General features: G+C 40.8%; 3 protein-coding genes and 1 long non-coding RNA gene across 5 annotated transcripts in view; 3 read left to right on the forward strand and 1 right to left on the reverse strand.

The window, feature by feature from the left end:
* LOC111661443 (uncharacterized) overlaps positions 1 to 18,509 on the reverse strand; it is a 31,980-nt gene extending 13,471 nt beyond the window's left edge. For both annotated transcript variants that reach the window (XR_015437791.1, XR_015437790.1), the window contains exons 1-3: positions 18,427 to 18,509; positions 17,498 to 17,631; positions 1,173 to 1,277 (exon numbers count right to left, since the gene is read on the reverse strand). This is a non-coding gene — a long non-coding RNA (uncharacterized LOC111661443). The remainder of the gene's footprint in view (positions 1 to 1,172; positions 1,278 to 17,497; positions 17,632 to 18,426) is intronic.
* LOC111661442 (thrombomodulin-like) lies at positions 10,252 to 13,550 on the forward strand. The gene has a single exon (XM_023415005.2). It carries the CDS (start codon positions 10,386 to 10,388, stop codon positions 11,985 to 11,987), a length of 1,602 nt encoding a protein of 533 aa, XP_023270773.1. The 5' UTR covers positions 10,252 to 10,385; the 3' UTR covers positions 11,988 to 13,550.
* On the forward strand, positions 14,387 to 16,575 carry LOC111661441 (thrombomodulin-like). Its single transcript, XM_023415004.2, has one exon. The coding sequence runs from the start codon at positions 14,598 to 14,600 to the stop codon at positions 16,227 to 16,229; it is 1,632 nt and encodes a 543-aa protein (XP_023270772.1). The 5' UTR covers positions 14,387 to 14,597; the 3' UTR covers positions 16,230 to 16,575.
* A 2,891-nt stretch (positions 18,510 to 21,400) lies between the features above and the next one.
* LOC111661380 (toll-like receptor 5) lies at positions 21,401 to 27,300 on the forward strand. Its single transcript, XM_023414921.2, has 5 exons — positions 21,401 to 21,539; positions 22,574 to 22,633; positions 22,943 to 25,220; positions 25,631 to 25,719; positions 26,581 to 27,300. Exons 2-5 carry the CDS (start codon positions 22,586 to 22,588, stop codon positions 26,824 to 26,826), a joined length of 2,661 nt encoding a protein of 886 aa, XP_023270689.1. The 5' UTR covers positions 21,401 to 21,539; positions 22,574 to 22,585; the 3' UTR covers positions 26,827 to 27,300.
* Positions 27,301 to 27,923: the final 623 nt, after the last annotated feature.

Here is a 27,923-nt window from a genome sequence, read left to right on the forward strand (position 1 = left end):
TCCCATTTTGTCATCCATTACCATCCCTATACGTACTGTATATCTGTATACATAATACACCAAAGCCGTGGAGACAAGAGCACAGGCTGCGTGGGAGTAGCTGCCCTGCATGAGAACACGACCTATATGAACATGCGCTCTGTAGATGCTTTGCTGTCATGGAAAGATCATGAATTCCTTGGTAGATTAACTCAAGACCTTCGATCCCACCACACACACTCAAACACACACACACACACACATACACACACACAGACAGCTAACAGCTGACACATGTTGAGTTAAACACCCTGCTACCAGTGGTTTATATTTTTACTGTAATATTAAAACTCCTCTCTTTCCTCCACACTGACCGCTGTCCTCAGGATTTCATATGTTCATATACTATCTGTGCACATGTCCAAGCATGGGAGTGAACAGCGCAGGGTTAGGGGTTACACAAATAGCTGTGGTGTATATGAAGAAGCAGTTTGTTGGTTTTTTTGTTTGATTATTATTTAACAAAAAAAAAAACACAACAACTTGTTGTAAAAAAAACAATATGTAGATATTTTTCCCGCTTTAAATCTGTGGTTTTTAATCCTCCTTGCTTGCAGACTTCCATTCTCATGTTTTCATTCTTATGTAACCGCAGCAGGTAGTTCAAAAACATCTTCTGGTCAAATGTTATCATGAGTCTTTGTTGACTTTTGTGTTTCTGTGCGTCGAACAATAGGTGCAGAAAGAGCCAGAAATTGAATGTGCCTGTGCACCAGTGTATGTAGAACATGGAAATTGGAAAAAGCCAGACTTGTTTAAGATAAAGAATGAAAATGTGTGTGTGTCTGTGTGGGAAAGGGACAGAGAGAGAGAGAGATAGAGGGAGAGAAAAAAAGAGAGGGAGAGAGGTAGAGAAAGAAAGACAGAGAGGAAGAGAGAGAGGAAGAGAGAAAGGAGAAAGAGAGAGGAAGAGAGAGAGAGAAAGGGAGCGAGAGAGAGAAAGAGAGCTAGAGAGAGAAACAGAGAGAAAGAGAGAGAGAGAGAGGGAGAGAGAGAGGGAGAGAGAGAGAGAAAGAAAGAGAGAGGGAAAGAAAGAGAGAGAGAGGGAGAGAGAGAAAGAGAGAGAGAGAGAGGGAGAGAGAGAGAGAGAGAGAGACAGAGAGACAGAGAGACAGAGAGAGAGTGGTACTTACCTTACAAAGGTCCAGGGTGTTTCTTTTCTTTCTGGGGTCACAGGAAGTTCAGAATATTTCTGTCAGCATGCCATGGTGGGCTCCTCAGGGGGGCAGTGTTATTTGCTGCAGAAGTATAGAGAACAGAAAAGGGGTGGGAGGTTTTCCTGTCCATCCATCCATGCATCCATCTGTCACTGGGCAGCAGCGCTCAAGTACAGGACCGGGAACAGTGAGGAGGAAAGCTGAAGGGAAACACTGGTGTAACTGGGATTCATAAAGAGGCACGGGGGAGGCCGAGTTTGTGGCACTGCGAACACAATCGCAATGAGGTAGATTTTCCGTGCAATCAATCTGCCAATATCTCAGTTGTTGGTAACTGATTAAAAAAAACACAGAGCTACTGTCCTGTTTTTTTAGAGGTACTTTGTAAAAACTATTTTGTATTATTGCTTTCCTGCAAAGAAACAGAATTGTGCAAGTTGTCCATCCATGTTCTTTAAGTAGAAAGTTTCTTAGCCTCATTTCTTGGAAAATTCATTACAGTTTTGTTTATTTGTAAAGCACCTTTCATAAAAGCAATGTAGCACAAAGTGCTTTACATCAAAGACATTACATGCACCAAGTGCATCACATGAAAAGACATAAAATGAACATAAAAACATTCATGTAAAATGAAATGAATTTACATAGAAAGCATAAAATTAGACAGGCTGAGCAAAGCAGTTGATCATACCAGACCAAGTAAGGCTGTAGCTGAAAAACTCCTCAGTGTATTAAAATGATTAAAATGATGATGAATAAAATGAATCTTTATTTTTTGTAGGAGTAAGATTCAAGTTTCAATCACAGAAATAGGACCATCACCCTTTGTAGGGACACAGTTTTTCTACTTAAAGAAATGGTATAAGGAGAGCAAAACAAAACTGCAACCTTAGATTTAAGTGAGGAAGAGAGGAAACCTTAGCTAGAGGTCTGAGCTTCAGCTGAGATAGTTTCATCTTTCTCTGCTCCTTTCTGACACTAAAAAACAATAGCAAGGAGCGGAGTGAAAGTGACACGCCAATAAATGTAATTGTGTCCAGACACACTCCTCCACTGTTTTCCATGCCATGCTAACAGACGGTCAGATAAAGGAGACAGATGCCTCACTGTGATTTCCTGTTGGAAGGAGGCGATGATGAGACTGGGACAAGAAGCTTTGGCATCTCTGGAAGAACACATTCCTCCGCTTGGCTTGTCCTCACACAGACCGAGAATAATCTGGCTCTATGTGAGATGAGGCCCATTCAGTTCAGCGGATTTCAGCAATTAACTTTGGCGTGAAAGAAGCACGCAAGAGAGAACAGTAGAAGATGCTCAGAGCTGACAGCCAGTAACATCCACCTTCTGCTTCATCTACTAAAACAACAGAGCACCATCATCCAACTCTGCTGTGTGGTAGCCTCCCAGGAAGTGTATGACTGGGTTCAGGAAGTATTATTCACCACAGACTATCAGTAAGGATACAGGAGGCAGAGTGAGGTCGATCAATGATTTTAGTCTTAATTATAGAATACACAGAACACGTCCACTCCAGTCGGCCTTGGCTGTAGGTGGGTGACTGTGTGTGATTTAAGAAAAAGGAGAGATATTCAACACAAGTAAATAAATATGTGCTACTGCACCGTTTCCATGAAGCACTAAAATACTCCCTTAACTCTGCATCAGAATTGGTATTTGTAATTACCGTAGGTTCATCATTTATTAAGTTCTCCAAATGAACAAATAATAATTTACACATGTAGAAAAATCTAAATGTAATTTGATTTCACATTTACAACTATTAAGCTTGTGTCCATGATTCATTCTCATGTGCATAAACACTAATTAATGCATAATTCTTACACCATACATACGACTGTAGTAATGCAGTTTTAAGTTTCGGTAACTTGAGATTAGGGAAATATTGGAGTTATGGTTAAAACAAACCAAATCTAAGACAGAAAGGTCATGAAAATATTAACTGTACTGGTTTATTCGCAGGTTCCCCATCATATCATTCTTTTCAAAGCCCTATAAAGTGGATTACAAAATCTTCTACTTGATATATACAGGAAACCCAAACCACATCTTTTCATGCAATAATTTCCTGTTCGGCACAAAACGTCTTTTATAACCTCTGAGCTTCTGTTCCAAAGTCCATCAGTGTCAGTCAAACAAGAACTGTGAATTTTATCCAGCTGCATCTGTGTATTTTGTTTCATCATTTTAATGATGTCAGTGCGTTATTAATTTCATTTTGATTACTATAATACAAGTTTTTTTTTTCCTGATAAATATGAATTCAGTTTGAGTTTATTTTCTTGTTCCCCTTCTCTCTTTTGTTTCATTGTGGTTCTTGTTCCAGAGTCAATCAGGATGAAAACAAAGATGTTAAAAAACGACAAAGTTGGAATAAAGATTGCTTGTTTAACCTGAAGGCTTGTGATTCAGTGGTCCCACAGGGGCATTTCCTTCAATTGAGGCAGTGGATCTACCCCACCCCCCCGCACCTCAACACAGGACATGAATATTTATCTGTGTCTCAGATGGTGAAACACAATATCCTCACAGCAAGTTCCTCAGAGGTCAGCAAGGGTCCGACAGGGAAAGCAAGACCCTGCCAGAATTTCAAAACCATGATGAGCTGAGGTTTGAATGACGGCCAAAATATTTACAGGAACATGTGACTGCCAAGTTGTAGGTGTAACTACTATTACATCAGATTTCAGTTACAGAGAGGGGAGAACATTTTTGTATAGAGGAACATTTAAAAAAAATTTTTCCTTAACGCAATCCTCCCATATGTTTAAGAAGTTATTGTATGTCACCGGACAGTTTTTACATTTCTGAAATATCAGTATTATATCTGCATTTTTCTCCACAGGAGCATATAAGAGTTGGCAAATGTCTCCTGTGTCGCAATGATTGTGACAGCAGGTTACAGGAGAATCGTGCCTTCCTCAATTTTAATGAACTAATTTCCTGTGAGGTCAATAATGATGTTAAAGGAGATTTGTGGTTTGTTATAACTGCTGACTTTTTTTTTTTTCCTCCATAATTCGTATTATCATCATAGTGATGTAGAAACTGACCTGTCGCAAACAACCAAGACCCAGATTAGCCAAAATTTAAAAGGTACCATGTGGAGACTGACCTGGTCTGGCGATTAACTTAATCAGAACAATGTAATTACAACTGATAGAAACAACAGACAAAACTACAAAGTTACGACCCACATTGTAATAATCTGTAATTATCCTTTAAAGGATGTGTAAACGTGTTCTTACCAAATTATAACCCCTTGATGAAATCAAAACAAGGTGTGAATAAACATCTACAGGAAAGTGAAATCATGCATGCATTAGCAGTACAGTCTTATATGACACTTTTTTCAAGCCTGTCAGTTATAATCAATACAATGTTGTACACAGCCACAACACAACTCTACACTGATCTCATCTCCAAGCGTTGGTCGATAAATATTCCATTAAATTTACATTTAACTTACTTCTGCTTCAGTGCAGCAGGAGACCTTGGTGTAACTCCTGAGGACTCCATCGATAGTAGCTACACAGTGAGAGCTGGTTAGGCATTAGGGTGTTACAGGTGTTGCTGCTGCTCTGATAGCATTCAGTAGCTTGTTCCACCATCAGGGAACCACCGACCAGAACAGTCTGGACTGAGACCGTCTTGTGTGCAGGGATGGTGATGACAGCCGACATTCCTTGGTGGAACGCAGTGGCGCAGAAGGAGCATTAGGCTGAATGACCGAGTTCACGTAGATGGTGTAGACCCAGAAGTCACTCTGAAGTCGAGCATTTAGTGACTCGGATTTGATTTGGGCGACCATGTGCAGCCAATGCAGGTAGGTGACATGTGATGGGCATCTGAGAGGGTTTCACTGTTCGTGACGGGAGGCCTGCCAAAAGGGCAACTTAATTAATGCTGAAACGAGGTTATGTTTGGTTATGTGTTCCTGTTAAGAGCATCCATTCCAAGCAATCCTCATGTTTTGGAAATAAGGCTTCTCTAGCTGAGTAACAACTACCCCCCCCACAAATGAGGGACCTGGAAAAGTATTTAAAAATACTAACAATCGAAGCCAAGCGTCAACTAATTCTGAAGAAAATAATCATCCTGGCCTGAAAAAAGAAAGGAAGCAATGATGTCAAATTACAAACTTTGATAAAAAAATAAGGAAGTTAAATTCCATCTAAAAGAGACCTACGGTAAATAACTGGCCACCACTTCCCATTAACCGCAGATACTGTGTAATTTTTTCAGAAAATTACAACATTGAAAGTGTTCTGTCTAACACAACAACCCAGCAAATCTTACTCTGATGAAGGCGATAGGAGAGAGAGTTCAACAGCAGCACAAACTACAACTACTACAAAAATATATATGTCATACAGGACAAAATCCACAAAATGTCTTTTTTGGGACATTATCTATAAAAATACAGTCTACAGTTTATCTGAAGCCAAAATGAAGCTTCATTAGAGTTAAAGAAATCAAGTGGATATCTTTCAAAGTTTCTGCTTTTTTAGATTGAAATTCCCTCTTTGTGTTTCTCCGGACAGATTTTACTCGTTGAGATACAGAGGAGGGTTAATCACTAAAACAGGGAATTTTGTACCGAGAAGATACACACTTCATTTGTCTGTGATGGAGCCTCATATTAACTTCAGATAGACTTTGTAATATATTTGTACACAGAACCAGGACTGTAGATTTTTCCTGCATCACTTACATTGAAAACTTTTCAACATTATTAAAGTTGTTAAAACTTTTGAAAAGGAATCAAATCATGATCTTTACCTGGTAATCTAGAAATATGGCATGCAACTGAGCAAAAGTGCTGCTGTGCCTAACACCAGTTGGAAATCACTGAGTTTTGACAGAAGAATTCACAGTTCAGAGACACGACCTGCTGGTTGAAGACAGGAAGACGAAGGAGAATTGTTTTTCGAGGTGTACAGGCCGTTTACAGAGAGGTTAATAATACAGACTATTGGCCTGAAAGCCGGGCAGGTGAACTAACATTTACAAAATGATTAAAACTTTGGGTACTTGTGTGTGTGTGTGTGTGTGTGTGTGTGTGTGTGTGTGTGTGTGTGTGTGTGTGGCCATGGGTCAGTTAACCTCAGCTCTCCTTCCTTTCATCCTCAGGCAGGACATGGAAACTACCTCCCTTTTCCTCCTGGGCTGGTGACAGCGCTCTCTGTGGTCCCTGCCCGTATATCTTAACACCTCAGCCAACTGCCATGAAAACTGTACTTTAGGTTGAAGGTTAGGAAAACAGGGGTTCTTGCTCACTGGATCCAGTATGGTCTGTGCTGATGTGGATGTAGAGGGTCAGGTAGATGCACGCAGACAAGAGAACTTCATGTAGAAACATTTCATCAGGTGCAAAAACTGCTCTGGAGGCAGAAATAATCTCAGCGAGCCTAATAATTTTCTTGTTTAAGGACCAGTGAGTAGGATTTAGAGGGATCTATTGATCTACACTGTTGCCCATAAAGTTGGAATAATTATGTTTTCAGACACAATCCTCTGTTTATTCCTATTTAAATGCATCAGTAATCACTTTGGAAGAGATTGACTGCTAAAGTTTTGAGAAGATATACACTTTATCTGTCAAGAATAAATCACATTGTCACAATCATTCCATGGAAAGGGGTAAAAAATATTTAATTCCAGCTATATGAGCAACAGTGTATTTTCATTAGGATATAATCACCTGAAACTAAGAACCGTTTTCGTTGCTTTAGAATGAGCCCTTCATATCTACAGTTTTTTCCAAATGCTTTATCTTTCGGGCATTTCTTTCCCAACCCTCTGACACCCATAGGAGTGTCTCCTGAAATAGCGGCCCCTGCAGCGGAAGGTGTACGTCCCTGACCTCAGTTGTCACGGTTACAATAATAAACACGCGGCCTGTACCTACAGCGGTGCACCTAACCTGGTCGACATGGTTACTATATGATAACGGTCATGGCTCGGGTTTAAGGTTTAAGAAAAGATCGTGATTCGGGTTAAAACCAAGTACTTCTAGTAAAAAAAAAAACATTTGTGATGTCATTCGTACCACTGCATACCACACCCTGACATCTCTATCAGTCACTGGAGCAACAACGTCCCACATTTGGGCAAAGTTACCAGTTCAGTGACGCACACAAGCCCAGCTCCCAGTCATACTCTTCTTTTAACATGCGTCGCCCATTAATCAGCAATGGAGAAGTGAAATTAACTGTTTTCACAGTTGTTTATAGTCGTCTAAGTCAGTTGATTCAATGTACACAGAACACTGGTGACGCATTCATTATAACGTTTTTATAATGTCGTAGATGTGAGACACAAATGATATGATTGTTATTGTGTGTCATTTTTTGGAGAAGCGATTAGTAAATTATTACTGTCGGCTGAATAAAACATTTGACAGATTTGTTTCTTGTTTGTAAAATAACATCAGGAATAATAATAATAATAATAAAGTATTGTACGAAATTATTTAAATTATCATGATTTCAAGATGCCTGATCTAAAGTAAGAACTTCTGAAACATTGTGAGTTCACTATAATGTTTTGTTTTGATTTGAGAAAATGAATCAGAAAAGTTTCATAACTCAAACTGAGTTTATTATTAAATTTGACAATCTGTGGCAGTCGGTTTGAGAGTGACAGCAGGGTTCAGTTCCCTATTCCACATATCTATGCACTGTGTCTTTAGGTTTCTAGTGTTTAATTATGCTACTTCTACTGTATGTTGCAACAGACCCATTGACCCCATTTTTTCCATTATTATTATTATCATTATTATTAGGAAATACAGTAGTTGTGTGTTTTTAGCATCTGGTGTTTTTATAGTGTTCCATGTTTTATAATGTTTAGTGTTTTACAGTGTTATATTGTATTATGTATATTCTTACAATTGTTTTTCTTTATCTGCTCCCCACTTGGGATAATAAAATGTCTGAGTCTGAATCTGAGTAATTTGTCCTTCCACCTTTGTCTTAAACTCAGGGTATAATCCAGCTCTAAAAAGTGATGTAAAGAATGTTTTGTAATATTTTTAAAACTCACAGTGACAGCTGCACATAGATACGGGATGTTGAGAAAAGAAGTTGAAATCATTTAATGTACTTTACTACTGATTACCATGATAATCACTACTAACGTATGGCCTTACATTTGCTGATTTACTCATTTGTACAGACGTCGCAACTGATTATTAAGCAGGTGAAGGGCCGACTGAGACTGAAAATGTTACTTCATTCTATATTCTGCCGTCGGCCTGCCACGTATTTTTATCGCATGAAGAAGAAGGAGACCTTAACATTGGGCCATGAGTTGGGGAAACTGTATATAGTGGCAGGAAGCCATCAAGGCCCACATAGGCCAGTCAAGGCGTAGCTGCTCCTACAGAACTATGAAGCAATGTCACAAATATCTAATTAAAAACAAAACTTTATCTAAGTTTCTGGATCCATCACATGGAGTCACTGTGAAAACAATGGTGAGTGGAAAAAAGCAGTTAAATTTAGAAGAAACAAAACAGTCTTCAAGGCGCGGTTGGGTAAAATCCCTGTCGGCATTAGAGATAGACATCAGAGAACTAATACACTGACAGGCAGTGACTTAATTTTTGGCACCAAGCTGCTGAGTGTGTCACTGCACTGGATTGAATCCACGCCACCCACTGGTAGGCATCCATGCAGAGGTGGGGATCTGAGATTAAGCACTAACAACTCGAAATGATTACTTTGTTTCTACAGCATGAACAAAGGATTCCTTTCCTTGTGTGGCTACACCACGGGCCACATCCCCTCTGCTCAATTCCACACCACCACACCCTTTCATTATGGGAAATAAGGAGCCACTGAAAAAGCACGGAGCCGAACACCTCTGTGAGTCGCTGTCGTAAAAACGTCTGTAATCACAACGACAAGTCAGTTTCAAAGGTGTGAAAATACACATACAAATGAAATTGTGACGTCAAAACGACTCCACTGATTTCACTGCAGCATATGGTTCATGTCCTGTTTCATCCACTGAGTCACTGTGTGTCACTTTGGGAGGGAATCGATCGGATGTAATCACATTCCTTCAGGTTTACTCAACATAAACTCCACCTGGAAAATCATCAGCTCAAGGACTAAATGATTTATGTAATGCAGTTTTTGTCACTTTTTGTCTCTGCACGGTGCGGCTGGTAGGTAGGAAGTCTGTCCGGCTCTCTTGTTCTTCACTTCCTCTCCGCCATTCAGTCATTATGCCCCCCCCGATGAGGAAAAGTGGAAGGGCAGCTCTCTTCCTCCTCTGCTAATTTGAGAGAAAACGATGAACAGTGTGTGAATGATGATTGATTTAGATCGACTATAAGTCACACAATTGTGTCCGTACGTCTGTATTTGTTATTGTGCCTTAGGGTTCGTTTGTCAACCTTCAAAATCCATGAGTCAGTGACTCTCCTGGAAGAAGTGCCCGCTCTTGGATCATATTTCAATCACGTACATTTTTTTATTTTTTTTCTACTGAAGCTGGGGTAACTTGGAATTGCTCATGGTAATCAAGACTTACCGGTGGTTATGTAAAAGGTAAGGAGGGAGAGGCGTGTTCTTCTTAACCTCTGAAATGTTACTGTAGATGTGAACTGGTGAATTCATAAAGTTTCAAAAATAAAGAATATATAAATCATGTTTCAAGGACATGTCAAGAAAAAATATAATATCAGTAAAGATTATACATGTGCATCTGTTTTGTGAGAGTTAGATTTTTGGCAACGTTTTCTCTCTCTCTCTCTCATGAGGCATTAACTTTTACTTTATCATGTAGATGACAGGAGCAGATTCATCATGGGAGAGAGTTCTGGGATTATGTTCATCCTCCTCTTATTAAAAGTGCATGCACCCGCATGTGTCCGTGTATGTATGTATGTTGTGTGTGTGTGTGTGTGTGTGTGTGTGTGTGTGTGTGTGTGTGTGTGTGTGTGTGTGTGTGTGTGTGTGTGTGTGTGTGTGTTTTGGTGAATTAGTGAGGTTGGCCAAGACGGAACTTCCTTCCTGTCCTGAAAAAACATACACACACACACACACAGTTGGGGGGGGTTATAAATGGGCACTAAGTGCAGCTTGCAGTCACTGCATTAGCCTCAGATCGTCCAACACAGAAGTTTATACCACAGTCAGTTTTTCTAACATCGTTATCATGACTCCTACGACACGAGCTCTGCTTATTTGTGCGGTTTTCCTGTGCGGGCTGGAGGAAGCGGACCTCTCTCGGAGCGGCCATTGCGCCGGGACGCGGTGTTTGGTGCTTTTTCGAGAGCCCATGGACTTTCCAGGTGCGCAGAAATGCTGCAAAAACGAGGGAGGAGAGTTATCATCGGTCGATCTGGGACAACCACAGGAGACATTAAGGAGTCTCCTCGGAGAACTCAGCGGTAGTTTCTGGGTGGAACCAATGAAAGGCACAGGCGTGAAGACCGGAGAAGCTGCGTCAGGTCCCAGAAACTGTTCCTCCGTGCTGACGGGGGGGGCCCTCATGATGTCGTTTAGCCTGTGCGATGAGAAACTGGACGGATTCCTCTGCCGGTTTTCATTCGAGGAACCTTGCGGGTCGTTGCTGGCAGGCGGAGACGTACAGGTGAGATACAACCTCAGTCACTGGGGTTTAAAAGTTGAAGATACGAAGACGTTTCCACAGGGAGCCACCGCCGTAGCGGAAAAGGTCGGCGCCGAAGATCCGGACTCGATGCATGTGTGTTTCGGGGGGAAGTGGTTTCATGCTCCCTGGAACTGTGAAGTGATGGGGGGCGGCTGTGAACACAAGTGCAATTCTTCAACAAATACCTGCATGTGTCCCGAAAGTCAAACTCTCCATCACAACAACTTCACCTGCATCAAAGACCCGTGCGCCGACTGCAAACACGGCTGCGAGCAGAAGGGCGACTCTTTCTTCTGCAAGTGTGAGAAAGGCTTCAGGCTGGCGAAGGACAGGAAGAGCTGTCTGGACGTGGATGAGTGCAAGGAGCAGGACCCGTGCAAAGGTGTGGGTATGGGGTGTGAGAACAAACAGGGAGGTTTTGAGTGCAAGTGCAAAGATGGATTCGTTGAGGAGGACAAAGTGTGTGTGGACGTTTCAATCTGCGACAAGTGTGAGCACATGAAATGTAATAAGCACGATGGGATTTACAGGTGTGAATGCCATGAGGGGTTCAGGGTGTCACCCAAGAATGCCACCCTGTGTGAACAATACTGCACAGAGAGAGACTGTCTAGCTGACTGCGTCGTCACAAGAGATGGAGGGAAGGTGAGGGAACAGTGCCGCTGCCCTGACGGCTACATCACAGACGTCAAGAACAACACAACCTTTTGCACCGACATAAATGAATGTGAGCATTATCACATGTGTGATCACACGTGTGAAAACTTATTCGGTAGCTACAGATGTTCGTGCGATGAGGGGTACGAGCTGGTAGAGGGCCACACCTGTGTGCAGACTGAAACAGATGAGGGATCGGGATCAGGCTCTTCTACTCCACAGCCGACACCAGCCGGCTCTTCTCCAGCAGCGGTGCCCTCTTACATCAAGACCGGCAGCGTCCTGGGCATCACCGTGTTCATGTTGCTGTGTGCAGTGCTGCTGTTTTGCTCGGTCCGATACGTGGCGAAACGTTGCGGCAAATTTAAGCTCTCCTCCTTCACACACCCAGATCTAGATATTTTCTACCTGCAGCAGGTGACCACCGAGACATACAAGAGGTTCTCCTTCGACAAACAGTGTAAAAACGACCCGCAGAGACAGTAATGGCACCGCTGAAGACCTTTGAGCACCTGCTCATGTCTCATGCACTTGCTACAGAGTCATCTGATCTATGGGACTTTTCCACGGAGTTATCCATAGTGTCATTCTTAAAGCTGCGATAAATGAAGACAATTGAATGAAGACTTTAAAGAAAAACTGCTGAATGTTTTTTTTTATATTTTTTTATATGGAATTTGGGTTAATGTACCTTATGATGATCATTCCCTGGAGCTGTAGCTTCACCTTTTTAATGCCAAGATGGAAAACTTTTGGATTTTCTTTCCAATCAGGCTAATTTTTTCGAGTCATATATGACAAATAAGATGCTGTTACACAGAAAAATGTCTAATAGTAACGGTACTAAAAAGTCAGTATGGTCATTTTTTCTAATTATAGTGTAGATTCCTTACAAATGTCACAAATCCAGCAATATAAACCATATTTTTTTTGTTAATGATTGATCAGATTATTTTATAAAAGAACCAGTTTGATGTGTCATTTCACTGGAGACACGCTGCAGTTTAGCTCCTCAACCTCAATAGGAAAATGTGCCTTTGTCTTTGCTTGACATTTTAATTTCTGCACATCATAATGTTACATGCCATATTATTATTACTTTATATGTTAACTACTTTTTTATCTTTTGATGAAGTCTCAGTCTAAGCTCTTAGCACTGATAAAAAAACAGCCATAAGAAATTCTCTTTAGTTAAAGGCACATTATCTGTGTGTGTTTTTCTGGGTTACGTCACAGTGACTCGCTGTGACTGATGTTTCGCTCATAAAAATATTCCTGTCTTTCTTGAAGTTGGACATTTGAGATATGTAGTTTTGAGGCAGACCACTGATTGCTTTGGGATGCACTGGTTGCTATAGGAACGGTTTGTGAAGCATGCATGCATGCATGTGGAAACGGCAACAACTCTGGACCATTTTTACCCAATAAGTTCATCCCCATTCTGACTCTCTCTTCTTTAAAATAACCGTAATCAAAACAAACTGAGAATCATCTGAAGGCTGAGGATGCTGACCGACTCACGGCTCATAGTTAATACAGGGAATCAGTAAATAAAAATATCTACAGCTATATAGCTATAAAAAAACACTCCTACTCTTTATGGCATCATTTGTGAAAATAATTAATTTTACAGCCATAAAAAAACACATTATCTATGTATCACAGATATAAGTACAACACAGATCATTTAAATTCTGATAGTTACACTTTAGTTTGTCTATATGCATCAGGAGAGCAAAACTTTCACAGATAATGCTGAGCTGCTACACTGGCTGTACATTGCTGATGTATTTTATTAACATTAGTGTATAACAGACTGATCCAGCGAGGTCAGCTACACCTGAATGTAAACTGTGCTGCTAACGTCTTCTTATATAATGGAGCCTGTTATGAAAACACAAGTGCACCTCCTTCTGATATACCCAGCCACTGAATGTCTGTTTCACAGACTTATTATTGTTTTGTTTTTTTACTGTTGAATATTTCACTATTGAACGATGCTGTAAAAGAAAAAGAATAAATGCAGCTTAAGGTTTTATTCTGATATAATTGTTCTGCAGGTTGTTTTTGTTTGTTTGTGTGTTTGTGTGTGTGTTTGTTTGTTTGTTTGTTTGTTTGTTTGTTTGTTTTTGGAAGAGGCATATTTATCTATGAATTTATTGTTTCATTTATTTGGTTTGGTCTGGCTGGTTTCTTTTCTCCTGTCCCTGTGGCGTCTGTTAACCTTTCACTCAAACTGCAGAGTTAATGTGAGACCCACGATCAGATCCTTTATATTTACATTTACCACAGCAAGCATTTAGCCGAGTCTGTTCACAGCAATCTGTAATGAGAGCAACATAACCAACATTATAGAGGCTATGGGGGACTAAGATTTGAAGGGTCAGAGCCACAGTGAGTTTATAAAATAGGAGGTGTGAGAACTGAACACACACTGGTTAATATAGAAATGAGGAAACTTCACACCCTTACCTGTTTCTTTCCCCTGCTTTACACTGTCCTTTATATCATGGCACATACATGGCTGCTGATCATATGCAACACAACAAGGGAGTGGAGTCTGTGTAAAGGAAAACATGCGTCTTTACAAAGACTCCCTTGCTGTATTTTGTTTTCATTAAGATGTTAATTTTCCTTATCCTGCCTTGAGTTGAGATAAAGTTGCGTTCGTGTTCAGAAAATGTGTAAAACGAGTGAAAACGTGCAAGAAACGTTTATTTATGTCACCGGATCTAAAGAAACTGACCACGAGACCAAGAGACTCGCTCATGGACTTACATGTTGTGCAGAGTGGAGTTGGGAGGGGCTACTGGAAAAAGGGGGCGTTGGGTGATTCCCCCTTGCGTGCGCGCGTCTTCGGTGCGTATGTGCGTAAAAGTCGTGCGTAATTGGGGATATGGTCTGTGCCCAAGGAGAAAGTTTGTGGAGAGCAGTGAGTGGCGCAGCGGGCTGATTAAGAGCGACTTCCTTCCTCCGCCGGCACAGTAGCATGGAGTTAGGGGCTTATAAATACGAGCTTAACAGTTTCTCAAACAAACAAGCCTATAGACTGCTGGAACTCGCAAGAACTTGAACGGACACAACCGAGGTGCAAACATGAATGATGTAACGGGACTGCTTGTTGTCATACTGGTTTCCATGATGGGAAGAACCGGCGGGGCCGGGGCGAATAACGGATACTGCATCGGGAACCAGTGTTTCGGGATGATCCAAGACCCCAGCGATTTCACAACAGCCCAGGATCAATGTAAAGATAAAGGAGGCCACTTAATGACAGTTCGCTCATCTGTATCACATGATATTCTGAGTATCTTGCTGGGGAACTTCACGGGGCGGTTCTGGATCGGTTTGCATCTGAAGACCGCCTGTCCAGACGCTGCTGCTGGGCTGAAAGGATTCCAGTGGGTGACCGAAGACAGCGAGAGTGACTTCTTCAACTGGGCGCCAAGCTTTGACAGCAGCTGCTCCTCTCCTCGCTGCGTCTCAGTTTCCAAAGAGAGCGACTTCAAATGGACCCAGGAACCATGTGGTGAACAGGCGGCCGGGTTTCTCTGCGAGTACGGCTTAATTCAGCCGTGCAAAAATCTAGAGGTTGCACAGGACGAGTCTGTCACCTACATGACCCCTATGGGGTTTAAGGTCGAGGATGTGCTGTCTCTGCCAATGGGCACCATCGCTACCCGGATGCCATCTGAGACTAAATACCTCTGCTTCTCCGAGAAGTGGCTGAAGGCGCCGTGGAACTGCGAGATACAAGAAGGCGGGTGCGAGCACAAATGCGCAATGGACCCAAACGAGGTCCCGTCCTGTTACTGTCCGCCGGGTCAAATCGTCAGCCCTGAAAATAAAGTCACCTGCGAAGAGGCCACAGACGACCCGTGTCTCGCCCTGCGCTGCGATCACGCCTGTTACAGGAGCGATGGCTCCTACGCGTGCGTGTGCGACCACGGATATAAGCTGGCTCAGGACGGCAGGTCGTGCGTGGACTTCAATGACTGCACGGACGAGCGGCAGTGTCCCGGGGAGAACTTCAAGTGCAAAAACACCATCGGCGGCTTTCAGTGCGTCTGCGAGGATGGATACGTGAAGTCCGGCAGCCTGTGCGTCGACGACAACGAGTGTCTCTCTGCTCCGTGCGAGCACGAATGCCACAACACTCCCGGTAGCTACAACTGCTCGTGTTTTGAGGGATATAAAGTGGATCCAAAGTCGCCGAATAAGTGTAAACGTCACTGCGGGAAGGAGGAGTGCGCTGCGGAGTGCGACCCGAACGATGCGTCCCAGTGCTACTGTCCTGACGGTTATGTAGCAGAGGAAAGAGAGGACCACACGGTGTGCATAGAAATTGACGAGTGCATCTCCAATTATTGTGATCAGCAATGTACAAACACATTCGGTAGCTATGTGTGCTCATGCTCTCCAGGATATACGTTAGTTAACCAATACAATTGCGTAAAAAACGAGGATCACACAGATGGATCGCAGGACTCGACCACCGCTCCAGACTTCCCCACAACATCATACATACCTGGACCAACACGGCAGCCCTCGGGGGTGTCAGTGGGGGCGTTTGTTGGGATAATACTGTGTACAGTCTTTTTGATTGTGCTGGTGGTTTTTCTGGCTCATCACATCCTCAGCCGCAGAGGGAAGATGGAGAGCAGCGGTGCGCTCAAAGCTCAGGAGGGTGAGGCTCACGGTTTACACCGTGTGGCCACAGACGCTTAAAGAGAAAGAGAGCGGCCTCAGAGGGACAGTTAAAGACTCGATCAAGACTCGACAACAGAGCTACAGAGACAGTCTCTACAGAGACACGGTATGAAGGATGCAGATTTCACAGCAAAACAAAAGCTATGGAGGACAGGAGCGTGGTCATGTCACAGGAGAGGTGGTCACTATAAACTCAATACAACAGAAATATTATGCCAACAACTAAGGTTTTCACCGCCTGGGAAAACTGGTTTTAATCTACAATTCAACTCACGTACAACAGTTTCAATGTAATGAGAATGACAAAGAACTTTGTTTTTTTAAACGTCTGTGCTGAAACAGTATTAAATTATAAAAATATGAATGAAGGAGAAGTCTGTTCTTTTGATTCTTGCCTCAGACACAGGCGGACTACTCCACCGTGTGGAGGAAAAAGCGAACTGCAGGTCGTGCACGCACAGACAGAGCTGCAAAATTTGCTCCATATCTAATGTTTTTTAAAAGGGAAGGTGACACATGGACACAATCCGTCACAATAATGAACCACATGAAGCTTATGCATATCTCAGACACACAAGCCAAGATCACAACATGACGTACATGCTGGACAGGAACTAAATAATCAGCAATAGTACGTGAATTATAAACAAAATATGATCTTAACATACCTTTGGCTATATATTAATTCTTGTTTCCCCATATTCTATCATCTATTTTCATGAGACTATAGAAATGTCATCGTAAAACATGCATATTACATAATAACCATAATGAAAAGCAGTCATTCTGCAGTAAACTGTCCCCTGTGACTGAACTATTGTTATAGATTACATTATTAGATTGTTATTAGTGATGCTTCAATATGTAACAGGGGTTTTCCTGTTGCAGCTGGTCAAATGCAAAAGCTGGTTGATGGATGCGCCCCATCCAAAGGGTCACAAGTTAAAGAGCAGAGCGGCAGAGGACACATGTACTTAATATACACAACCTACAGAAGCAAGGATACTGGAGTAAAGACCAGTCATTGTGGATCCAAAAATGACATCTAGAGGCATTTTTATGGCTCCGTAACGGAAGGCTGAAATGATCCAGGTAAGTCAACTACAGCTCAACCTCAGCTACAAGTTTCTCAGTACTACGGCAAACAGCAGAGTTGTATTTACCAACTGATTCCCTGTTAGAAAAGTCTGGAATAGTCTAATTTAAAAAAAATACCCAACCCCCAAAATACCAATTTTTATTTTCTTTTTATAGATTATAACATATTCGTTTAAGAAATAGCTTACCTGGTGTGATGTCATCCAGCACTACGAGCAGTTTCCCTCTCACTGGGCTTTGCGTTAAGGACTCAAAGTTTTCAAAACCTTTCCCCGCTGCCTCGGGATGAAGCTGCTGCAAGTCTTGTGATATCTGATAAAGTCTAAAAGCATGGAAAACAAACGTCACTAGAACAACAGTGCCTGAAGGAGAAACCTGGCAGGAGATGTCCATTTAGCAGATCAATCAGTTTGACAAACAGTGCGTTCATGCATTTCAGAAAGTATGCAGTCACTTTTTTTTTCTCATGTTGTAATGTTGCAGCCTAATGCTAAAATCATTTAAATTCATACATTTCCCTCGTCAATCTGCACTCACTATCCGTTTCAGTTTTCAGTTTTTCTTTTTTAATGAATTTGCTTGCTTGTTTTCACGTGGTCATAATGGGGCGATATAAAAACTGGACTGAATACTTTCTGAATGCACTGAATGGTTATTAGGCTCATGTCAGCAGTGGTGGCAAAGTGTATAAAAAGCTGCTTTTTCACTTTTCCCCTGCATTCTGCACAAAGATGAGACAGACATGTTTTTGGAAAAATGAAATGAAAATGTCAGAAACTTTACACTCGGAGTCAAATATAATGAATTTGCAAACAGAACATCAAGAAATGCAGATGCAACTACGAGAATAAATAAAGCTTTGTTGGCTCATTATTTTTCAGTGTCAGAGCAGTAACTTTACAAACTGTGTTTTGATGGATTTTGTTCACAATATAAATACAAAGTACAGGTTTTAATGACTGTGCAGCTGCTGTCAAACAGTTAATTTAAGCTATTTCACAGTCACTTTTGTTGGAGGACGACACTTCAGCGCTGCACTGGCCGTACTTATTGTTTGGACGGTGCATCATTTTATTTGTGCAATTACAAACTCCAAGGCATTAAAAGCTATTCACACCTGCAGACTGACAGCTGATCCTGTGATCCGGCAGTGCTGTCGTGATCAGAAACTGATGTTGCTTCAGATGATGTGGGAGGGGCTGCAGGGAAGGAAACAGGGATATGTAATGAGGTAATGAGAAGCACAGAAGATCATTTGTGAATACTTAATAGTTAGATGAAAATGGGTATTAAATGGTATAAACTCAATATATTTCATTAAAAAAATAACTTTCTCTTAACAATGATCCTGTTATTGTATTTCATCCATGGATATATTATTTTTCTCTTTTACCATTACTCTGCTTTCCTTAATGTTTTATTCTAATTTAACTTCTGTCTTCTCCTCTTTCACTTGCAGTGTGATTGACATTTCCTATCGGTTCATTATTATAAAATATTAATAACCACTACAGCTATGAGGACTTGTTTTTTTTGAAAATTACTATCTTAAGGATATATACAATATTTTAGTAAATAAGGCAGTAAAAAAAGATTGTTTCAAAGTAAAATTAAGATTATTGTTTGCCTGTTTTAACAGCAGTTTTTCAGTCTAAAACAGCTTTTAATTTGTCAGCATGTTCACCATTAGATTATGGTAATCATTATATCTGATTATTGATCAGCTGACATGCAGAAATAACAAAAAAAAAAAAGCTGATATGATTGGCTATCAACACTTACACAGTAAACTATTAGTAGGCTAAACTACTGAAACCTTTTTCATAGTGACATGAATTTTTTGTATACCACATTAAAATCAAATCACAAGATAAGAAAGTGGAGAAGTGTATAAGTTAACCTTAAAATGTCCAGAGGTTAACAGCTCATGCCATCCTTCTAATGTCAGAAAGTTAGCAGGTAATTATACCCTTGAAGTTCCCAAAAGTAGCAGCTAATGCCTTATGTCCAAACTTTAAAATAGCAGCTCATGCTAGCCTTGCAATGTCCACATATTAGAAGTTTAGCAGCTAATGCTAGCTTTATGTCCAAACTGTTCAGATAGCAGCTAATGCTAGCTTTGTATTCCATAAGTTAGTAGCTACTGTTACTGACATGTTTTCATTTTATCTTACCATCAAATTTATGTGGACCAAAGTGATTAGCTAATGCCACTGTCACTGTGTAATGTAGCTTAATGCTACCATTCTCCAACACCTGGTAGGTAAAGCTAGCCTTGTAATATTCAGAGCTAAGAAGAAGCTAAAACTGCATTTGTAATTGTAATGTCCAGAAATTAGCAGCCGATGTCACTTCCACCTACATTTATATTTATATGGCTGTGTGTGTGTATGAGCAACTGTAAGAACACAAATCTCATGCTTTAGCACTTAATCTTTAGCACTGGAAACAGTGTGACAGGTTTGTTTGTTGTTAGCATTGTGTCTCGTTACAGTTACATCACTATTTTTGGTTAAACAGACACAGTTCTTCTACACTGGTTTAATCTGAGCAGTTTGATCCTCCACACTCACCATGGACTCCAGAAGTTTTAAGAGGGTGGGGCAGCCGAACACTTCCCTCTTTATTGGTCTTGCTGATGTCATCGATGATATCATGGGTTATACCAAGACTGTGGGGGTGGTCATAAGTTTAATATACTGTATTCATGAGTATCTGTCTGATTTGGAGCAATTCTACAGTTTGTTTAGAAGAATACAATTTGCGTCTTGTTTTAACTGTTGATGTTTACAAATAAAAAGTAACTTTTTGTCAGTTGATCTTTTTAAATGAGACGGACTTAGATCCCCTGGATGGAGTTTGGTTCTACCCAGGCTAATTGTTCAGGACTATATAAGCAGTTGTTCCGCACCAGCTGAGGCAGAAGGATGTCAATAAAACCTAATGCAACATCCTTACACTTACACTTGACTCTGCCTTGAGTCAATTATGTGTAATGGAGTACTTTTATAGTGTATATTACAGTATGACTACTTTTACTTAAGTAAACATTTCTCACTCTGCTGCCAAAAACAAACTTTTTTTCATTTGGAGGGGCACTGGGAGAAACAATGCTTCCCCTTATACTTAACCTCACTAAACTGCCGTCTTCCATTTCAAACACTTTCCTGGCACAAACATAATATACTTTTCAAACATAACAACATATTACTTACCTGGATATATGTGAATGTATAAGTAACTAAAATGCCATAGCCTACCCCTGAGAAATATAGAACCACACAAATAAATAGTAAGGAATAATGTCACAACAATACAGTAGAGCTGTGTATAATATTTTAATAACATTTATTATTGGGTTGGCCCTTTCCTGCACTGTACCTGGCTTTGTTCAAAGGTACGGCCCTTTTGGTACGACCACAGGAGTTACGTTCCCATTACATCCTGAGCTTTGCTTACTGGGAAATCTCACAAGCAGTAATAGACTTTCAACTAATTCCCAAATCAACTTTATGGAAATTGCTTCACGTGTGGCCAGGAATTGCACAATAATGACACGGAAATCTGATAGATGGTCTTAGGATATGAACAGCTGTATCCTTCCTAAAGATTACATATAATCCCAGAAAAGGATATGACACCTTTCTGAAGATTTGCCAGCCTTATCTAGAATATACAGGAACGTCACTGATGCCACTGTAAGGATTCATATCTTCATATATATACAACATTGTATGATGATATTGTGGTACAATTAGGCTATTATATTATAGTATAGTAGCAGCAGCAATAGAAGCTGTTGCTGTTACTACAGCTGCCACTACCACACAGTAAGGTAGTACTATTACTAGTAGCAGCAGCAGTACTAGCAGTACTACAAGTGTACTTAGCAGTGTTGGGAAGTTGGAAGTGGGTGGGTCACCAGAGATTAAAAACAGCCCATAATAAGAAGACAGAAGCATGAAGTTGAGGAAAAAACGAGGACAAGTTGTCTTCGAAAGAGGAAGTAGATATTTGCTCATATGGGGAATTGTGACATTTCCTGTGTATTCAGAGCGACAGAAAATACATGGCAGGTATGTTTCGCGATCAATGAGCAGATATTAATCAGTCGCAGTTTTCCAGATAAGTGCGCGAGTGCGTTCGTCTGCGAGGAGGAGGTGTTTTACCTTCCTCTTCCTACAGGAGAGACACTGAAGGTTTTTCCCAGTTTGCACAAGAACAACACGGGTAAGATTTCTCCCTTTATTACACATTTGGAAAACTAATTGTAAGGAAGCTGTGGCCAAGAACATGTATGACTGACTCCCTGTATAAACTCGTAATTCAAAAAAAGAAAAAAGATTTAGGATGTTGACACACGTCTGTTATTTCCGATTGTACCGGACAAATGCTGGTAAAAAAAAATAAATAAAAATAGTGAATGTGTCAGCCTGCTCTTTATAAGTGTTAAACCCAAAGATTACTGGAAAGATTTCAGTACAACTCTTTGATAATTTAAGATAACTTGTTTTAAACGTGTGTATGATGCGAGGCAACATGAAGAGGCTTTCATGGTGATACAGGAGAGAAGTTATTAAGTCGAAGTACCGCCCTCTATTTATTATACATACACTATACTACTGATAATACACGCAACAGGGGTAAAGTATCAACTATTATAGCTGCAATGTAGAATTTATGTTTAGTTTTTTCAAAAAAAAAAAAAATACAATAAAAAAACTAATTATAATTAATACACTAGGGGCAGTAATCTGATGTACCAAACTCTGATTTGGAGTTACAGGGCTTTGTCTTGCAACATATCTAGTTTCCTTTTTTTTTTCTTCTTTTTTTTTTAACATGTCAGTGTTGTTATTATTAAAGGAGCCCTCCCGAGATTTAGTGGGATATTGCACCTCCATGAAGTTGCAGGGGGAAAAAAAAGAGTTCAAGATTCAGATCTTTGAGTTACACTTCAAAAACCCTGGATCCTACATTTCCCACAGTGCAACTTGCATGCATCCCTCAAGGGAAATTAACTAACCTAGCAAACATGCCAACTATTTGCGAGGAGCTTTATTATTGAAGCTGATATCAGGGGTGAACGGTTGTGTACTGAGCGGTGTGACTGCACCAGTGAACTGTGAACCTGCTAAAGCAAACAGTCTGACAGTTTCACCTTCTTCTGTCCTCACTAATATTTGCTCTGCTGAGCCAAAGCAACAACATCCCATCTGTTAATCTCTGCTCATTTTTGACTTTCTCTGTGGACGTCTTGATAGGTCGAGGACAGCATGAGGACGCCGGCTCTTCAGTTGGTTTTCATTGGTTTATACCTACAGGTAAGATCAAAACTGATCAGTTATTATTTGTTTTTCACAAACTGAACAATAGTCTGAGATGGACAAGAATGAAAGAAATTGTTCAATATTGTGGGAAATGTGCTCATTCAAATTCAAAATACACACATCCTCCTGCTTTGTGCAAAGCTAAGCTAACTGGCTGCTGGCTCCAGCACCATATTTGCTGTACAGGCATCAGAGTGGCATCTATCATCTCATCTAACTCTCAGCAAAATGTGAACAAGCGCATATCCCAAAATGAAGTGTAGAGTTCAGTTTACAGAGCTAATGTAATCTTCCGACCTGCAGGTAACCACATGCTACCCATCATGCACTTTATATGGCCTTGTAGCTTCTTGCACCTCACAGCGCCACTACTGGGTTCCTGCTTTGCCTCCCAACATCACCCACCTGTACCTGGACATGAACTACATCAGTGAGATCAACAGCACCTCGCTCAGAGACTACGTCCAGCTGCAGCAGTTAGATCTAGGAATGCAGAAAGTGCAGCTCGTCATAAGGAACAACGCTTTCCTCAGGCAAAGAAAACTGACACGGTTGGTTCTAGGCCATAATATTGGTCTTCAGCTGGAGCCGAGGGCATTTGCAGGACTGTTTAATTTACAACACCTCTTTCTGGATTATTGCAATTTGAAAGACTCCATACTGGTGGAGAGCTATCTGCAGCCCCTTTTGTCCTTACAAATGCTCGACCTCTTTGGTAACAAAATAGAGAGACTCCAACCTGGACTGTTCTTCTCAAAGCTCACAAAGTTCACAAATTTAAACCTCAAATTGAATCGCATTAAAAGGTTATGTGAAGACGATCTTGTTGGTTTCAGGGGGAAACATTTCACACACCTGAACTTGCACTCCAACCACTTATATAAAATGTATGATGAAGAATACGACAGGGATAGTTGTGGGAACCCTTTCCAAGGAATGGCCTTTGGTACCCTCGACTTGTCCCTCAATAGGTTCAACGTGAACACATCGAGACAATTTTTCAAAGCAATAAAAGGGACTCCGATTTCTCATCTTATATTGTATGGACACATAGGCCAAGCCTTTTCATATAAGAACTTACCTGATCCAGATGAAAACACATACGAAGGCCTCGTGAACAGTGCAGTAGAAACTTTAGACCTCTCTAAAAACTCTATATTCGCTTTGAAGAAGGCTGTTTTTAGCCCCCTAAAGGTTGCAGTAATTATTGACATTTCCAAAAACAAAATCAATCAGATTCACACAAATGCCTTCAGTGGTCTTCAGGGAAATTTAAGGATGCTCAACCTGTCATCCAACCTGCTAGGAGAGATTCATTCTCAGACATTCACCAGCCTGACAGAGCTTAGGGTGTTGGATTTGTCTCACAATCACATTGGTGTGTTGGGGGACAAATCCTTCAGTGGTCTTCCCAAATTACGAGCCTTATATCTGACAGGAAACTCACTGCGAGACCTGGGTTTTCCTGCATCATTACCAAACTTAGAATATCTCTATTTGGCTGACAATAAGATGAAATCACTAAGACATATCAATGACTTGGCTATGAACAGCATCCATGTGGATGTTACAGAAAACAGATTTACAAACTTGGAGGATTTTTATTTCATAATGACTCATTTCAAGTATCTCCAGTATTTCTTCTACAGTGGCAACTTCGTCAAGTGGTGCACCCTAAATGGGAATATTACAGTACCCGTTAATAATAGTTTGGAAGTGCTAGATCTTCATGACAGTTCCCTGCAGAGGATTTGGACGGAGGGGAAATGCCTTGACCTGTTTGATCATCTTAAGAATCTTATTGCGCTCAGTATAAGCTTGAACTCACTCACGACTCTCCCAGAAGGGATTTTCAGAGGTCTCAGCTCGATCATAGAGATGGACCTCTCGTCTAATTACTTGACCTCTCTGCAGCGGGACGTCTTTCCAGATAGCCTGAAAAGACTTGACCTCTCAAACAACTTCCTAGCCTCTCCGGATCCTATGACGTTTCAGTCGCTCCTCTTCCTCAACCTGGCAGGAAATTGGTTTCACTGTGATTGCAATATAGAGAGCTTCCTGAAGTGGCTGAACAAGACGGACGTGACTTTCCTCAGCCCGATTAAGGAGTACACATGTGAGTTTCCAGCTGCTCTCCACGACGTCTCTCTGCTGGAGTACGCCAAGAGCATCAAACCGTGTGAAAAGGATGTCCAAGATCTTAAGTTTGCGCTCTTCATCTTCTCTGCCCTCCTTATCATCACTGTCATCATCAGCGGGATTGTTTACGCCCGTCTCCGAGGGCAGATATTCATCATCTACAAAAAGATCGTTGGCAGAGTTCTCAAGGGCCCAAAACAGACGCCTCCTGTGGAAGAGGTGCAGTACGACGCCTTCCTCTGCTTCAGCAACAGTGACTATCAGTGGGTGGAGGCCGCTTTGCTGAATAAGCTCGACAACCAGTTTTCAGAGGAGAACATCTTCCACTGTTGTTTTGAGGCCAGAGACTTCCTGCCTGGTGAGGATCACCTTTCGAACATCAGAGATGCCATCTGGGGCAGCAGGAAGACCGTGTGTATCATCTCCAAAGAGTTTCTTAAAGGTACAGCTTTTTTTTTTTTTTTTTGAAGGTTTCACTACGTCTGCTTAATTTTTGACTTTTTTTTTCAAGGAATACTTCAACATTTTTGGAGATAAACTAATTCCCTTTTTTGTTATATGATTATAGATTGATTGCACTTAGCTTATCTTAGCATAAAGACTGCAGGTTTTTGAATAGATTAAACAACCGATGACATGTTTCTTAGTGAGCAATCTCCAGTTTTTATGCTAATCTAAGTTAACCTGCTGCTGCTGGCTGTGGCTTTGTCTTTAACAAACAGATGTGACAGTGGTGTCAGGCCTTTCATTAGGGTCCCACTCCCTTATCGTTCTTTTTTCTATTACGAAATTATTTACCAATTAAAAAATCATGGCACACACAAAAACTAACATGGGTGTGCCTCTTTCCAGATGGCTGGTGCTTGGAGGCGTTCACCTTGGCCCAGGGCCGGATGCTGGAGGAGCTGAAGAACGTCTTGATAATGCTGGTGGTAGGGAAGGTGTGTATTAGGCTGCTGAGACACTTTGCACTTAGTTTATGGGATTTGCTGAAAGTCACTCTAAACATGCATTAACTGATTTTTCTTTTTTTGCCACTTGTACACATGACTGACATATTGTCCCCCCTATACATCGATTAGGTAAACGTGTTAGCAAACTGTCGCCTATTTACACACCCAGCAGATAATTATCATTCGTTTGGAGAGGTGTTTCTGACCACATGACAAATCTAAATCCAACACTCATTCTGCTTTTAGTTCCAAGTTCAGAGACTAGAGCTCCTGAGGGACAGGCATTACTCTTTTATAAATAAATGGAGATTTTTGCCCGCTGCCAAAAATAACACTGATAAGAGCAGCGAGAGTGAAACAACACAGTAAAGCTTTGGACCAGAAAAACCAAAACAACGAGCTGAGACTCTTATTAGAACTGAGGTGAACTCCACAGTCACATGATAATTACCCCAGGGGTTGTAACTAGTTACGTGTTAGTTATGTGATACATTATTAATATAAAATCATTGTTTCCAGCTACTTTTAAGTAACTAAACACAATTTTTTGTTAAGTCTGAGAAGTACATGTGGATATAGGCACTAATCTTTCCATCTGCTATTGCCTGGTCTTTTATGCTGGGGATGTTACTCCCTGTAGAGAACAAGTAGCACCAAACATCAGCTGGCAATGGGCAGTTCAGTGCCTACTTTTCACCAGTAGATGGCAGGCTTCATACAGACTTAGATTAACATTGCTTCACAAAACTGGTGCCATGCAATTTTTAGTGAATGAGAATAGAAATAGATATTGTGTTCTTCACCTTCACTGCTAACTTTAATATCCTTTCTGATCAAATACAACCAAAGCTGGCTCCCTACCAGCTGATGAAGTACAACGCAATCAGGGCTTTCGCTCAGAAGAGAGAATACCTCACCTGGCCAGAGGACCCTCAGGACCTGGAGTGGTTTTATGAGCGACTGACCTCACAGATCCTCAAAGACACCAAGGTGAAAAAGATTGAAGAGGACAAACCTCAGCCTGCGGAGCCAAACAATCAACCTGAACATGAGGACAACATAAAGCTGGAGAACCTCAGAGAAATCGCCATGTGAACCACGATGCTGAAGTGGGAAGGTAGCAGGAGGAAGAAGCTCCAACACTCCATGACCCAATCACATGTACAGCACAAACAAACGATTGTTATTGTTTTTTTGTTTTTTTTAATGTCAATTAAGTTTAATGAGTCTGATTAATCAAGTGTAATAACAGTTTAATTTTGGCCAGTTTGGTTTGTCAGCTGTTGACCTTCTGATCTCGATATTGTATGATGGTTGTTTGTTTGCAGAACTGTTTAATTTCTGTTCCTGTAAATTGTATTTAAAATCTCAAAATGACAAAACTCCTACCACAAAGTAATTTTTTTCAAATTGTTTGTTACAGTCAAAGACCCAGAAGTATTTATATTGACAATCATCAGCAACAGCCAGTAAGTCTTATTATATATGATTATCTCACAGATTTTCAAAATGATCATGTATTGTAAAAATTAAAACAAAATCTATAAAATAAATGTTGTTCTTCATGGAGTGGTGTCATTTGATTCCTGAGTACTTAACCTTAAACAAGAGGATAATATAGAATATATGTTAAATGCTTTGAGAAATTTATGCATATATATGTTTTACTTTCATGGTTGCATTATTAAATAAAATTAATTATATATATAATAATTAATTATAAAATTTCCACAAAACCCCTGAAACATTCATGTGATTTTTGCCTTGGGTTTTGGTTCATCTAATCTAAACCTTAGTGTAAATGATTTTATTGATCATAATTGCAGCTGTAATGTTTAGAAACTAGAAGGGCCCTCAGAGAGCGCGGGCCCCACCAAGGCCAGCGTAAAAAAAAAACATACACCAGACTTCAGAGAAACAAAAAATCTGATTCATGATGAATGATCTGGATCTGCCCCAAAATTTAATCTGTTCTTCTCTGGTCCACCCCCCCACCGTGTTTAGTGTTAATCGGTTCAGTACTTTTTACAGAAAACAGAACCTCCTTGGTGAAGGTGAAACTCCTCTGGATTTTTATTTTCTACTTTCACCACTAGATGTCGTAAGCTGTCCGTGTCTTTACCGACTCTTCACGTCAGCCTTGAGTGATCGGTGAAAACCCCAGTGATAATTAGTGAGACTGTTTATAATTG

Source organism: Seriola lalandi, unplaced genomic scaffold (assembly GCF_002814215.2).
Source record: "Seriola lalandi dorsalis isolate HSWRI2012SDOR001 ecotype SW California unplaced genomic scaffold, Sedor1 jcf7180002054544, whole genome shotgun sequence".
Classification (NCBI taxonomy): Eukaryota; Metazoa; Chordata; class Actinopteri; order Carangiformes; family Carangidae; genus Seriola; species Seriola lalandi.